The 15,924-nt window shown below is 42.6% G+C and overlaps 3 protein-coding genes across 3 annotated transcripts; 2 read left to right on the top strand and 1 right to left on the bottom strand.

Annotated features, from left to right (window-relative positions):
- The first annotated feature begins 238 nt into the window (after positions 1-238).
- Positions 239-9,619, top strand: rab44 (RAB44, member RAS oncogene family). The gene is made up of 10 exons (XM_029149909.3): positions 239-383; positions 494-7,027; positions 7,397-7,479; positions 7,670-7,734; positions 7,829-7,966; positions 8,048-8,129; positions 8,278-8,392; positions 8,620-8,718; positions 8,804-8,880; positions 8,977-9,619. The coding sequence occupies exons 2-10, from the start codon at positions 509-511 to the stop codon at positions 9,062-9,064; spliced, it is 7,266 nt and encodes a 2,421-aa protein (XP_029005742.1). The 5' UTR covers positions 239-383; positions 494-508; the 3' UTR covers positions 9,065-9,619.
- An 809-nt stretch (positions 9,620-10,428) lies between these two features.
- trub2 (TruB pseudouridine (psi) synthase family member 2) lies at positions 10,429-12,863 on the bottom strand. The gene is made up of 8 exons (XM_029149919.3): positions 12,586-12,863; positions 12,290-12,424; positions 11,789-11,863; positions 11,540-11,601; positions 11,377-11,458; positions 11,077-11,149; positions 10,843-10,979; positions 10,429-10,762 (listed from the first exon to the last, which is right to left on the bottom strand). The coding sequence occupies exons 1-8, from the start codon at positions 12,701-12,703 to the stop codon at positions 10,536-10,538; spliced, it is 909 nt and encodes a 302-aa protein (XP_029005752.1). The 5' UTR covers positions 12,704-12,863; the 3' UTR covers positions 10,429-10,535.
- Positions 12,864-13,003: 140 nt separating this feature from the next.
- On the top strand, positions 13,004-14,639 carry hdhd3 (haloacid dehalogenase-like hydrolase domain containing 3). Its single transcript, XM_029149920.3, has 3 exons — positions 13,004-13,203; positions 13,476-13,810; positions 13,912-14,639. The coding sequence occupies exons 2-3, from the start codon at positions 13,481-13,483 to the stop codon at positions 14,302-14,304; spliced, it is 723 nt and encodes a 240-aa protein (XP_029005753.1). The 5' UTR covers positions 13,004-13,203; positions 13,476-13,480; the 3' UTR covers positions 14,305-14,639.
- Positions 14,640-15,924: the final 1,285 nt, after the last annotated feature.

Raw genomic sequence — 15,924 nt, 5'->3', positions numbered from 1 at the left:
GCTATCCTCGGTTTTACCTGCTTCATGCGGAAGATTTCTGTGCTTCTGAGATCTCAGTTGTGCTCTAGTTACAATTGGTTAAATAAATCTTTTTCCAAAAGTGTCATTATCTGCTTGTTGTATACATTTTTTTTGTTTTAACTAAAATTCATAAATTGTATGGACAGGAACTGCAAGATGAGGTCCAGTATGAAAAACTGAGCTTGATTCGGTTGAGGAAGTGCTGTGTGCTGATAAAGGTTGCATGCTTAGCCCACACAGGAAGCTGTCTCATGTCAGATGCAATATGGAAACACCCCTGTGTGAAATGTTGGTGCTGTTTAGCAAAACCTGATGACTTGACATTACAAAGCAGCTGAAACAACGGAGTCTGGATCTGGCTTGTAAGTACATGTGGCTGCATAGCTGTTTTTACATAACTTATGTACATTATTTTTGCTGTGGCTCAGTTTAGCTTTCAATATTATGTAAATGTTTAATTTGCATATTTTAGGAGATATTAGAAGTCATGTCTGCTCCAAGGGCAAATAAGGAAGACAAGAAAAAGAAGCTTGGTTCTCGTCGCTCTAAAGCCAAGCAAAGTGAACCACAAGAGGCTGATGAGATTAACTTCATGGGCAGTGCTTCTGTAGTAGAAGAAAATACTGAATCACCACATGTATGTAATCCTGACAAGTCAGAGAATGAAACCCAGCATCAACCTTTTTCAGAACGCACAGAGAAGAGAAGGAAATTGGGGTCTAGTCGGATCAATAGAGGACGGCAAAATGTAAAGGATGCGGAAACTGCATCGTCTCACAAAGCTAGAGAAGTTGACGAAAAGCCAACAAGTGATGAAGATCTCGAACCAAAACGCGTGTCATGGGAAACACAGTTTAAGAAACAGGAAGACTTCAGTCAAGCAAGAGAGCATGAAACATCTGCAACAGAAAGCAGCTCCTTATGTTCTGTCAGTACGTCACACGATTCAGAGTTTGATTATGTTGATCAGCGAGAGGATGTCTCACAAATGTTGATTTCTAGAAGTAAAAACCTTAAAGCGAATGAAAACGAGTGTACAGTGGCGTTTGATTCAGATAAGTTTGCGACGACTGTGCTGAAAGAGACGCACACAACTGAAACTCCACTAAGTGAGAAAGTCAGAGAACATTCACAATCTAACAACATGTCTGAAATAGGTTTGAGTGTACATTCATCAACAGATCAGGAGCTTATTTATCAATCAAATTTGTTAAAGATGCCAAAAGAAGAACAATTTGAAGTACATTCTGAAACAGATAAAGAGAACACAGAAAGATGTGAAGATACAGACGCGCCACTGCTGGATGGAAATTTACTCAGCACTAACTTGACGAGTGAGTCACACATGAGTGTTTTAGAGGTTTGTGCCACAGCAGAAATAACCGACCAAACAGAAGTGCCGCCTGCAGATGAGGCCCAGTGTGAGGCTTCCCCACAGAACTCTGTCTGTGAAGTTGCCAGAGGCGTTAATAGTACTGAAACCTTTGAAATAGCAGAAGAGACGTTACTAATGCAGATAGCGGTGCCTGTAAAAAAACAAGTGGAAACCTGGCCAGCCTCATCTGACACAGTCCGTCTTCCTGACACATATGAGTTAAACAGCTCACATATGAGCCCTCAGGTCAACCAACAGCCTGTTGAGATGCCCGATGAAAGAGATGACCATCAGGCAATTTCACAGGTCAGCAGTTCTGAGAGTAGCTTGTCTGTCACACAGGGGGTAATCATAGAAAGAAGCCCCTCTGCAGAAAATGTAGGGCCTGAATGCGACGTGGAGCAAGTAGCTGCATCAGGAAAAGAACTATCTATGAATGAGGAACAAAATGAGAATTTTAACTTAACAGACATTATGGAAAATATCTATGTCTCCTCAGAAAATCTCGAAACCCAAGCTAAGTTTGAAGACACACAACAATCTGAGTTACGTGTGGAAAGTTTTGATTCTTCAGGTACTAGTCAGGAAGGTTCAAATCCTGACAAGAAACACGAGTTTCCCTCAAAAGAAAAGATCTTTCTTCCTTTAGAGCAAACGAGTAAAGATTATGATTCCAAGAAATCACACTCCAGAAATCCAGAAAGACAAGACACTGAACTAAGTGAGGTGTATGAGGCTGAAGGCCAACTAGAGGAAAACATAAAAACCACTGCTGAACAAACAAGTCATGAGCAGAAAGAAGGACTATTCTATGAAGGTGAGGAGAGCAACAATCAGGAAAACCTCACCCTCGTGAGCACAGAAGAGCAAATGACTAATTTCAATCCTATTGGGAGCAGAAGAAAACTTGGATCCAGACGTATGAACAGAGGACACCAGCAGGTCAGAGACTCTCCTGCCGAGTCATGCCATGAAAATGAAGAGGATAACATAGGAGATAATAGATCGAATGGAACAACTAAAGACACATTAGCTTTACAGACAATAAAGCAGGAAGAAACAACTCAAGAGACTGTGTGTGATATTATCATGTCTGTCACAGATGACAGCTCCTTACATTCAGTGAACATGGCTGGTGATTGTTCTCAGGTTCAGAACACAACACCAGCCCTGTGTTCACAGGCTGCTTTAATGGAAGCAAGTGAAAATCTACAAGAGGCAAACAATGAAAATGAAGCCGACTCCGAAGTGGAGGCTTTAAATGAATCACTGGAAGACTTATCAGTAGAAGGGGCCATAGCTCACAGTCCTCAGAGTAAAGAGCATTATGCCAGAGAAAACGCCCAAACCAAGGAAGATCAGGAACATGTGGACTATCAAGTGTATGAAACCCAGGAAGCGCAGACCACTGACATAGAAGAACCCAATGACACTGGATTATTTCAGTTGACTGAAGAGGATAAAGAACCCACTGCTGCACAAACAGGTCACCAGGGGAAACGTGAACTCTGGAGTCCTGCAGCACACACACAACCTGCAGGCAGCACTGAGCAAGTCAGACTTTCCTCACCAACAGAGGAGTGGTCTAAAAGCGAAGAGCAACATGTCAATTTATGTGAGGCTGGAGGAGCTCAGGCCTCAGATGATGGCGTAAGTGAAGCGCATGAACCGGACGTGAAGCAAAGACACAAACAAAAGCATGCGGCGCAAGAAGCCGCAGAAAACGCTGTCTTTTCCGTGAAGCCCATGCACCAGGCTGAAACAATGGACTCACACCAAAGCAACATGGATGCTCATAACAATAAACCACAGGGCAGGAACACTGGAGCAGACACTGAACAGAGTGAAGAGTCTGTGGAGAGTCAGGGCCCAGCAGAGGAAGCCGTGCACATAGAGACCCAGGACAACACCTTCAGCATGACTGAGCAGGAGGACACGGACTTCAGATTGATGGGGAACAAAAGAAAAGCAAGGTCCAGACGTAAAAACAAGGGACAACAGCAAGTTAAAGACTTTAATGTTGAAACAGCTACAACATCAGAGACAGAAATCCAGGACACATCATTGGAAACTATGCTGGAGGAAGCAGACACACCTCAAACTAAGGATGTTAGAGATCAAGGAGAAGAAGAGGATGCTCACAGTGGCACTAGTGTACAATCAAATGTTACAGATGAACAGGTAATGGACCAATCGGGTTTAACCAAGGTGCATGTTGATGAAAGTCCCCACAAGTCGTCTGTTACACATACAGAAAGCATTGAAAAAGACAGGGACGCAGATTTGTTAAAGCAGTGTGAGACTTTACAGACCAGCAGTTGTGAAAGCGAGTTAAAGCCAGAAGTTAGCGAGTCGTCTGCCGCGCTGGACAAAACCAGAGAAAACAGCGCCTTTGAGGAAGAGACAGGACCTGGAGGTAGAGCTGAGCCGGCAGCACTTTCATCACCAAAGGAACAAAATGAGAGTTTGGTATTATCTGAAGTCACAGAGCACACACAGACAGCACAAGGGCAAGACGTTGAATGCATCTCAGTTGGAGAGAACAGGTCATCGGTTCAGAGTCTGTTAGATGCACATGGTCCTGTGGACTCCCAGCCAGAGGTCACCTCTCAAAACAGGGAGGAAAGTCACACAGGCCTCAAATCAGCAGAACACAGAAGAAAACTGGGCTCAAGGAGGACCAAAGGGAAACAGCACGGACTCGACTCTGCTTCTGAAACAGACCTCAAACATAAAGAGGACGCAGGAAACACGTGGGGAGATGGAGAAGTGTCATTAACAACAGACACGAGGCAGGAAGAATTAAAACAGCAAGCAGACCCAGGTGTCAACGCTTCAGAGCAGCTAAGAAACAGAAATAAAGGGGAAACCACAAGGAAGATCAGAAAGGAAGAGACACCCTCATCACATAATGTGGTGGAGCACAGTATAACTGAGACAAGTGATGTGACCTCAAGGTCAGACAAGGACGACGCTCTGCACAAACACACAGACGCATGTGACGATCCCACAGAGAATGAGCAAATGAAGAGCAGCGAGGCTGTCGAAACAGCTAGATCTGCAGCATCACAGAGAGCGGGGAAGGAGGAACTAAGTGAAGAGGCTGTAGATGAGGATGTTTTGCATCGAGTTTCTAGTCCTGATCTTCCTACTGACGTTCATACACATGATAGAACTAAAACAGGCCTGGAAAGTCTGATTCATGAAAGTGATAGTTTCCAAGAAGAGCATGAACAAAGAGAAATGGTTGTTGAATCAGTGGGAGCCACATCAGAAGAAATGGAGCAATCTGACTGTTTCGGGGGTAAAGAGGCAGCGAGTAGTGACGGTTTTACTACCAAACAGGATGATTCTGATTCTGACACCAAGCACGACAGTCCTACAGAAGAAAACATCACCAAGGAGTTAGACCAGACACATCAGGATCATCATGCGTCTGATGAAGTGAACCCACAGACCAGTGATGCAGAAAGTGTACGGACCGGATCGGCTCATGTAAATAAGAGTGAACGCCAAGAAGAAGACGAGATAAAACCACTTGCTGAGCAGATGAGTCACGTGGAGAAGGAGGACACTCCCTCTCCTGCTCAGGACAGTGAATGGTCTTTCCAGTCCCTGCAGTCAGAGATACATGTCTCAGTAGAACCACAGACTCATGACAACTCTGTGAGTGAGAAAGAGCAAGATAACAAAGACTTCAGGTCCATGGGGAGCAGGAGAAAACTGGGGTCCAGTCGTAGAAATCACGGGAAGGGGCACGGCAGGAATCCAGAGTCCTCCCAGACGCCCACAGCAGAAGCCAGCAACACTGTGGGTGGTGAAGCTGAAGCATCAGTGGGAACCATGCAGGACCCTCCTCACACTGAAGACAGAGATGCACCCATTAACATGCCTGAGTCAGCCTGCATTTCTATACAATCAGGTTCTACGCTGGACCAACAGCTGATTGACCAGTTAAACTCCATGATGCAGATTCCTAACGAGGAACATTCCCATGTGTCTGTATCAGACACAGAAAGCAGTGAAAGAGACCAGGACACCGTGTGTTTAAAGGTAGAGGAGGTAGAAGGTAGAGAGTCGTCTGTCACACTGCAGAAAAGCAGAGACAAAACCTGCACCGGGGAGGAAACAGAACACGATTGGCCCGTTGAGCAAGCCCCCCTTTCATCATCACAAAAGGAGATGTCTACAAATGAGGAACCAAGTGAGCGTGTCACTGTAGCTCACCATATGGACACTGCTGCAGGGAAGGTGCATGAAGAGGAGCTTCAAAGAGAAGAAAAGCAAGAAATGGATCCAGCTCATTACAGCAGATCATCGGCTCAGAGTCTGTTAGATGCACATGGTCCTGTGGACTCCCAGCTAGAGGTCACCTCTCAAAACAGGGAGGAAAGTCACACAGGCCTCAAATCAGCAGAACACAGAAAAAAACTGGGCTCAAGCCGAAGGACTAAAGGAAAACAGCACGGACTCGACTCTGCTTCTGAAACAGACCTCAAACATAAAGAGGACGCAGGAAACACGTGGGACGATGGAGAAGTGTCATCAACAACAGACACGAGGCAGGAAGAATTAAAACAGCAAGCAGACCCAGGTGTCAACGCTTCAGAGCAGCTAAGAAACAGAAATGAAGGAGAAACCACAAGGAAGATCAGAAAGGAAGAGACACCCTCATCACATAATGTGGTGGAGCACAGTATAACTGAGACAAGTGATGTGACCTCAAGGTCAGACAAGGACGACGCGCTGCACAAACACACAGACGAGAGTAAGAATTTAACTCTGCTTACAGGTAAAACTGACAGCTTGGACCATGTGGAGACGTTGATGGTGACAACAAAGACATTGGAGAATAGAAAACCACAGCCATCACTGAGTGACCAGCTGCTCCAACCAAGAACAGAAGGCACCGTACAGCCTGAAAGTGGTGGTGAGACTGCACAAAGTACAACAAAAGACGAGCAAGGTCCAGAGGCTATGAAGTCAGCAGACGTACCTGGTGTGACTGTTTCAAGCGACGTGAATGAAGGCGCTAATAACACAAACTTTGACATAAGGAATGCAAGTCCAAATTTTAATTCAACCAACAGAAGAAGAAAAATGGGCTCCACCCGCAGGAATCTTGGATCACCATCCAAACAGGAACCCTTGAACCAAAAGCAGGACACACCTGAACCAGCTGGAGGTGCTGGACATGGTTTAAGTGGAAATGCCTCGGGAACCACATGGCTGCAGCCACAAAAGCAACACCAAGAAAGTGAGTCTGAACTAAAGGAGGAGAACGGAGGAGAGGAGCACAGCAGCATTAGCGAGTCTCAGTTCAAAGCTGTGGTTTATCAGACAGACGAAAGAGTCCCCGATTCTCCGTCAGAAGAAACCAGGCCTCAAGTGAGTCAGGATCACCTCGCTACGAAGCCATCCACTTCCCCCGAACAGGACGACGCCCCGGAGTCATCCAATGGAGGGAGAAGAAGAAAGTTTGGATCCAACCGCAAGTCCCGTGGAAACTATGGGGATCAGACAGCAAGAGAGGACAGAACAGTAGAAGCTCCAAAAGACGGTGGTTCCACTGAGGAACAGACAAACAACGGAGGAGGCCGAGAAGAATCTGTGGGTTTGGACAAACAAGAGGTAAGAAGCGCGACATTGAGTCGCTTTTTTAAATTATCAGTTGCCTTAATAAAGACTTTGAACAAGACTTGTATTACACAAAGCACTGATATTACACAGCATGATAGAAATATAAGAAAACAAGCGGAATTTTAGCCCCGGACATTAAACCTGTTTTAAGTACTGTATTATCTGTTCTTTGTAACTGTGGCCTCACGCTGCAAAGTGTTGCATCAAAATGAGGAACATGCGGTCCACACTACTCAGTTTCGCATGGTGAAAAGCAGAACCTGAACGTGTGTCTCTGCTTGATCTGCTTGGTCACTAAAGGTTCTTCGTGTGTGTGTGTTTAATAAACTGGCACCTATTCATGTCCCTCTGTTCATACAGACGTCAAACGTACAGATTAATGAAGGCGACAGGAAACTGTCGTCCAACGTGAGCGCTGCAGGAGAGTCACAGAGGCCTGGCAGGTGAGTCCAACACTGGGCCACCACCGTCTGTCTAGCAGCTAATTAGAATACAGTAGTACTGTAATAGACCTGCTTGAGGTTTGAGACTACTCTCATGGCAGCATGGTTGGTGGTGTCATTAGTATCATAAATAAATCCAAACAAATACTGGAAATTTGATTTTATTTTTTTTTGTTTGTTTGTTCCATAGTGAGAAAGCAAAACAAGTTGCTCCTTATGTTGGAATCAACCTGAGTCACAAGAGCTTTTCTTTGGGTAATGACAACATTTAGATACTGAAGCCAGATGAATGTATACAGATGTTTTGTATAGATGAATAGAAATGCCTATGCATGTGTTTTCCATCCAGCTGGTGATTCCACAGAAGCAGACGTCAGGTCAAGAGGTTACAATGTTCTGATGGTTGGAGACACCAGCGTCGGCAAGACCTCCTTCATGAAACGGGCTCAGAGTGGAAAGTTTTCTTTGGATTTACCGTCGTCTGTTGGTAAGATCCTGGTCTGTACACAGGTATATGCCTGCATATCTGTAGAAGGAGAATAGTAATAGTTACAGAGACATTTGCTAGGCCTTGATTCCTGCATGTGGACCGTGGTCGTGGACGGAAAACGTGTGGTGCTGCATTTATGGGACACAGCTGGGCAAGAAAGGTGAGTTTCCTCTTCCCTCTAAGAAGGTTTGAATGAAAAGTCACTCTTACCTCTGAGATCTTTCAATCTTGACCGTGTGCAAATCTGCTAGTTGTGTCTTGTGGTCTCCCTCTCATTAAAGTAAAATAAAAAATCTACATCCTCAAAGGTTTCACAGCATCACTAGACAGATCTTCCACAAAGCCCAGGCATTTCTTTTGATGTATGACGTGACTTCATCTAAGAGCTTCTCTGCAGTGAGCTACTGGGCCAACTGTATTCAGGTATGTGGTATTTACAGCTGCAGTGCCTGTGTTGAAACATTACATGTTATCTCGGGCTTTGATATTTAAAGTTTGTTGTGACTTCATGTCTAAATAAAATTAAAAGTTTGTTCTGTCAAGCATGTCCAATTTATTATAATTATAACCACAATGCTGTAAATATAAACAATGCTGAAGCTCAACTGTGAAATTGCTGAACAATAATGAAACCAAGCTATGTTTTGCAGGAAGGGGCTGCAGAGAATGTGTGCATTTTGCTCCTTGGAAATAAGAGCGACTGTGTAGAACGGCAGGTTAAAACCCGGGACGGAGAAAGTCTTGCTAAGGTACAAACGTGGGGTCGTTTGTCCCATGGTTTTAGCTTATCTGACGTTGGCAGAATGAACTCATCAACCTGTTTCACTCACACAGGAGTACAAGTTTGACTTCATGGAGTGCAGCGCTGCCACTGGTCAAAATGTGATTGAGTGTTTGGAGACCATTGCCAGGTAACAGAGCTCCGCTCCTTCCCTTATGCTCTGTGCATTTAATAGTACCGTAATGCCACTTACTATGAAACCCACGCATTGTGTTGGTGTTGGCAGGACGTTGACTCAGAGAACTGACACATCGCAGGAAGCGGTGGCGTTAGAGCAAGAACCTCGGCCGAAGAAAAGATCAGGATGTTGCTAAAATCAGACAGGACCAGTGGTGAGATCCTGTCCACACTGAACTTCATGTTCGAGCTTGTTTCTTCACGAAAAGCCTCTGTAGTTTATTGCAGTTACACGGTTAGTGACCAAATGTCAGGGAGTTCTTACACATCTGTCATTAATACTTTATATCCTTTTGCACTTCTAAATTATTAATAACTTGCAAAGCTCTACTTGTGCAACTTCAAATGATCACAATTTAGTATTTATACACACACGTAAATAAAACATGCACTAGTAATTGTGCAATATTCCTGTAAAACTAGAGCGAAGTTCATTTAGCAGTGTTAATAATTAAATAAAGTTCCTTTCAGTGTTTACTGTGTTTTGATCAAGTCTTAGCACCCGTTCTTGTTGAAATGTCACAGAATCGTAAGCAAATTTATATGTCCACAGTGAGATAGAGGTCGTAATGTTTTAATAGGCTTTCAGGATAAATGTTATTTTTGTTTTGCGTAATACTCTAGACCTTGTTGAGTACCATGATTTAAATGTTGCTGTCACGTCTTGTGCGTAATAAACCTTGAAAACACCAGCTTGTGTGCCTAAGCAGTTAATTTGTGTTCTCGTGTTTGTTGTCTGTGTCCAAACTGACAAAGAGACCAGTGTTTCCACTGGAACAACAAGTCTGCCAGTGGTATGAGGAGCATGAGGATAATGGCACAACCACAGTAATAACATCCCTAAGGAGCTTTGGTCAGAAGCAGAAAACACTGAGACAGCGTCTTCCCAGTGTCACTGAGATAATGACACCAAACACAAAGCTAGAAAAAAATGGAATGAGTCATAACTCCCCAGATATAAACAATAAACAGTAGGAGACCAATAAAGGTTTTTGCACAACTAGTCAAAAATAACAATCTACCAAACAGCACAGAATGTGTTAGATGAAAGGTGGCAAAAGAATCATTCCTGTAACACAGACAAGACCTGTGAAAACCTTCATCTTATGCCTCATTCCTGGTTATTTAAAAAAAAAAACACAGATTTACATAGACATCTTTTAGAAACATTTTAGATTTGATGTACGCCCTGGAGATAAACTGTGTGTTGCACAGAGTAAACCTGAGTATAGTAAGCAACTTTTGCCACTTGGTGGAGTATTTGTGCCTCCAATACAACATGAATGAAGCACTGACTAACTTTGCTTGTCAAACAAATAGCAACTATTATTTTTGAATCATGCTGAAATTGTTTAATGAAACAAAATAAATGATAGAGATTTCTGATTAAGTCTATTTTGTATTTAATTCATTTAAAAAAACAACTCCCATATAAAGAATCTAGATATAAAGTAATTATTACACGCATTAAATACAAGAAGGTCATAAACATCCATCAGTGATGAAACTTTTTTTTTTTAAACGTTCCAAACTGTATGCGTGTGTTGGTGTGCGATTGTGTTGATTGTGTACCAGCATGGCACCTGTGCAGCTGCTTCCCCCTTTGGTTTATTCTTGTGAAATGTGTTTCTTTTTCTTAGAGGAGTGGTAGCCCTGAATGGCCTGCATGATATCAGCCGCAGCCCAGCGGTGACGGACCAGGGCATCGTGCAGCGTGAAGGGTCCGTCTCTGGTCCGTCTGACGCCTTTACACACTGCCGTGCTGCGCAACTCAAGTCCGATCTCATGGATTACTTTACGCAAATATTTTTGTGTTTCATTTAGACACTGCACCTCTGGAAGTACATAAGCAACATAGAACAACATCAGCAACTTTAAAACATGAAATGTAATTTGCCAAGTGTAGACCAGTTACCTAAGGTGAAGTTAGGAGGCTCGAAGCGAAGACAACGCAGTCCTGTCAAAATAGGAACCGATTTCCCATCTGGACCCAGTAACCCTCGCACAGCCATTTCATAGGCTTCCTGCGAGTGCATGTCCACATTGGAATGCCTGTATGGGCACATAGCAATGAGACACATATAAGGCATCTACCGTTACTACTGTATGGATACAGTGTAGGTCATAAGATGAAACATAGCTGACATACATTAATAAGGCTTTTTGATTAACTCCTTGAAGCATTGCCATAACTCTGTCCAGCTTATCCAGTGTGATGTGATCTGTTAAATACAACAATGAACAGATCAATAGAAACACAAAGATTTGGGTTACAAACAATATGACTGTACAGTATCTCAGCAGCATGTTCAAGAATAGATTTCAAGTTTGGCATCAAGACATTTAAAGGTATAAGACTATAAATCTAAATGATTTGGGATGTTAAATTACCTAATAAAAATAACATCAACTAATTTTCATAAACTGCTGAAAAAGTATAATGTCGTACCATAAGTTGACCTTTCCACAACTCGTCCCGTATGAGAGAAATTATCTGTTGCGGTCCCAAATTCACCCTCCAATGTATAATCCTGAAACATATCAAGCAGCAGCGAATGTGTCTGTGTTCTGTCTTATATATATTTTAATTTGTCATAAATATAAAAAATTACCCTTGTGACTCGTGTTTTGTAGAGATCATCCAGAACCTTGTTTCCATGTCCAACTCCAAGAACTAAAATTAGAAACAAAAACAAGGAGCGCTCTTTCTCTCGCCTTCAGTGTATCCTAACAATGTCAAATGAAGGATAAAAACACATGGATAACCAGCACTAAAACACTGGTCACCCTTAAATAAAGAGTTACTGAAGGAGGCTCTACCTGGTTAAACAAAGGTTGAACATATAAGAATAAAAACACACCTAGAACGCCAGATGAAAATGCATCAAGACGATGTCCTACTCCAACTCGAATATTACAGAACTCAGGTCCAGTTACTGAAACAGAAAACATACAGTTTAAAATTTAATTTACATTATAAACACTCTTCAACGCTGAGGGGGAATGATAAAAAAGGAGTGGAATAGATGTATAGAATAGTGTAATAGTTGTAGTGGCTGTTCTACCTTGACTCTATATTATAAGTCAGTCTGTAAATATATTGTTCTGATACATATTTAATTGATATTAAATTCACTCTGAGGTCCGAAGGCATGAATTACACAAAGTGTATTAAAAATGTATTAAAACTTGACCTTACTGAACAGACGCAGTGACACAAAGCTTATTTCTATTTTGCAGCAAGACTAAGCAAGACTGTGAGAAATTAGATGTTAATTTAAAACAGCAAGTAAAACATATTGCTTGGTAAAAATCAACGTTATATAAGACAGACATGGGGCCATACAGTACTTGATACATACCGAGAGGGTGATGTGATAGGACGGGCAGAGAGACTGCAGACACTGTGAGAGCCTTCTGTCCCTCGGCATCGCCTCCTGCGGAGGTCAAGAAGCGGACCTCCCGGGGAAGAGGCTTGGCTGGTGTCGAATTTAAACCTGGGAAGAGATAGAGACAACAGTCAGGAGGACGCAGGGATGCAGATGGATGTAGAACACCCTTAACAAAAGCTACTGATTCCGCTTTAATGTTAAAGAGCTGTGACCCATCACTTAATGCTACATTAGGCAAATAAGCTTTGCCGATAAGTTAGTCTCACCTTTAAGAAGATTTGTTTCGACGCTATCGCGAACGAGTTTCCAGTGAACCCCGGGAGGTTTATAAACACAGAACAGCCCCTCTAACCTCCGGAACATGCGAACGGCTGGAGTTGCCATCCTGCTAGTTTATCCTGGTTTCTGGTACATCTGCGTCAGGCGACATCAATAAATTCATATCAACAGCGTAATGTCAACGATGTTTAGCTTTTCCTCCTCTTGACCTCACTCCATGTGTGCTTCAGACATGCGTACATGACTGACACGATACTGCTACGGAAGCTAACCCGTAACATACTGCCACCTACTGGTCCGGATCTATAGCACCAACTAGTCTTTACTGCAGGAAATAAACTAATCTAAATGAAAAATAATAAATATTAAGTTTATTTAAATAAGTATCGATTATGACAGACAATGCAAGTTGGGAAACGTTTTATAAAGGTGAATTCAAAGTGCCGAAAGAGCAGTAGGCGTAAAACCAAACGAAGAAGAAGAAGACGTTGGACGAGCAGGAATAAAAGAAGAAGAAGAAGAACTATCGCTAGGTCTTGTAGAATTAGTTTACAGTAGCTGACCTTGTTAATGAGTTTTTGCCAATTTCGAGAGGCTTCATTTCGGTAAGACGGAACCTCTTGGTGTCTTTAAACCCTTTTGCAATGGGTAAAGTAAACAAACACCCAATGATATCAACGCGTAACGCTACTGGTTCGAAATGTGCCGCTAACGTTCAGGACCAAAACACCATAATTTGTGTGCATGAAAGCACACAACAAACAAGAAGTGATGCATGTTTCCCGTAATGTGTGAAATGGATTATGACATTTTAATAAAGTCACTTCATTGATTTACCCACTGTAAAAATAAAATGCCTGTGGTCTTACTTGTGCAGGTGAAATGCGAGCTCCTCTGTCCTGGGTGCTGTGGGACGTGAAGGACACCCTGCTGAAGGTGCGCTTGTCTGTGGGAGAGCAGTACTGCAAGGAAGCTGTGAAGATGGACTTGACCATCAGTCCTGTGGAGGTCAACGCTGCTTTCCGTCAGGCGTATCAACATTACTCCAGCACATACCCAAACTATGGCCTCGCTCAGGGTCTGCACGGACAGTCTTGGTGGATGGGAGTGGTGCGGGACACTTTCGCCCGTTGCAGGGTGCAGGATCCAGCACTGCTCAATAAAATGGCTGAGAACCTTTATCATAATTTCTCAAACTCAGAGAACTGGGAGGTAAAATCTTTTTAAAAATTAAAAAAATGTTTAATCCTTTTTGCTTTTGCCATTTTTATGATTATTGATATGATTATGATGGTATTGTGTTTATGTTTCAGGTGTTTCCAGATTCAGAGAAGGCCCTGAAAAGTTGTTCTTCTCTAGGACTAAAGCTGGGTGTGGTGTCCAACTTTGACAGCCGCTTAGAGGGAATTCTACGTGTTTGCGGCCTGCTGTCCCACTTTAGTTTTCTGGTCACTTCTGAGGAAGCAGGAGTAGCAAAGCCCACTCCAGCCATATTCCTTCAGGCTCTACAAAAATGTGGTGTACCAGCTGCGAGTGTAGCTCATATTGGTGACCACTATGTGAATGATTATCTCACCTCGCGTTCTGTGGGCATCCATGGGTTTTTGTTAGACAGGCACAATCAAAATCACCCCAATGTTCCTCAAGAGCATCGGCTGAGCTCCCTGGAGGAGCTGCCATCATTGCTTCGGCTACATATGGACTAATGCCAGCCAGTCATGGGCTCAGCTGCAAAGCTACTCAAGCTGACTGTGGTTCACATAAGTTACTCATCACTGCGATGACGCCATGTTGACCTTAGTGGATTCAACCTCATGACTCTGGATCTAATAATATGCTGCCCAAAGAAATACACGAAGAGTCATGAATGTCATGAGTTGTGGTAAATAAGGTATAATTATCAGATTTATTGTAAATAAATGAATATATTAAATTGTTGAAATATTTTTCTTCTTTTTCATCAGGTGAAAGAAATTTTCAGAAAGATAAAGTATTTCAATATAGTCTGAGGCTCCTTTTATAAAAATCAGTAATCAGTAATTATTTATCAAGAAAAAAACAACTTGGTAAAAAAAATTTAATAAATCTGAGTTCATTCAAGTTTGTTCATCACTGTGGTAATTTACCGCTTCAATTCCACACTGTTGGTTTGGTTTCAGTCTACAGGTGACATTATCGTTTTCCTATACTACTACACATAAAATCTTTCCTTGAGGAGCACAAGGCTGATAAAATATTTTGGTGGCACTTAGTCATGCATAGTGACAACCTTGTTACTCAGCTTGAGGCTTTAATCGGACTCCCTGATTTCAAGAATGACCAACATATGGTGGCTGAAAGTGCCTTTAGCAGAAGACTGGCTGCAACCACGTTAAGATGGTTGGTAGATATAGAGCTCCCACCACAAAAAAAAAAAGATTTCTTCAGAAACTTCATCACCTTGAACTGAATACTTGAAGATTTGTACTGAACTAAGAAGCATGGAAACAGGAGTGATACAAACGTGGAATTATAAATGTTGAATTCTTATAGTTATGATAAAGAAAAGCATGATGAACTCATGTCCAAGGTCTCAGGATCAAAATTACATTCCTTTGCCCCGACCTTTTAATTGGAGTTACTTAGCTTTCACGATTCCTAATGAATTGTTTCAGAGCTTAGCAGTGAGGAGAACAAGGCAAGGTTGCTTATCCCTAATACCTTTGTAAATACTCTCATTTGAAACCATCTGGTCAGAGGCAGATACTGGGAATGGTGGGCGGAGGATCAAAAGGTCCCATGGGAGGAAAACACAGGTAAAAGACAAGAATCACATTGCAGTTCAAAGCTCTGCTCCAGCCTTTTATGGGAAACAGAGACTGACACTTGAATGCTAGAGAATGTCCTACAAAATGGGACTAACAAAAGTCAGACGCTCGGTTTTTAGTCCAACCTTATTTCAAATGTCTTTGCATCATTTTCACCAGTCTCAAATTCTTTCCCACATCTCGATTTGTTAGTGTTTGTGTATCCTTAGGAAGTGCCCATAAGAGCTGCTTAAATCAAAGCTGGTTTAGAAGCTCAGCCAGACGGCTCAAAAGAGCTCCAATGAAATCCAATTGCAGACATAATGGGATTGCAAAACAAAACGAAGCTTCTCGTGCAGAGAGTAAAAGGAAAGAGCAGAGATGCAGCACAGTGAGGAAACCCAGCGATAACACACAACCCATAGAGCACAGTGGATAAATGCTGGAACGTGAAAAGGTAGCGATCTTCTCAACTTCACAAATAAACACAAGCAGAACCGAAGTAGAGAAGAGGGTGAAACGTTTCCTCCAGCTAGAAAA

The sequence above is a fragment of the Betta splendens genome, chromosome 5, assembly GCF_900634795.4.
Source record: "Betta splendens chromosome 5, fBetSpl5.4, whole genome shotgun sequence".
Classification (NCBI taxonomy): domain Eukaryota; kingdom Metazoa; phylum Chordata; class Actinopteri; order Anabantiformes; family Osphronemidae; genus Betta; species Betta splendens.
Note: the sequence above shows the minus strand (reverse complement) of the source record. Positions and strands in the feature narration are given on the sequence as shown.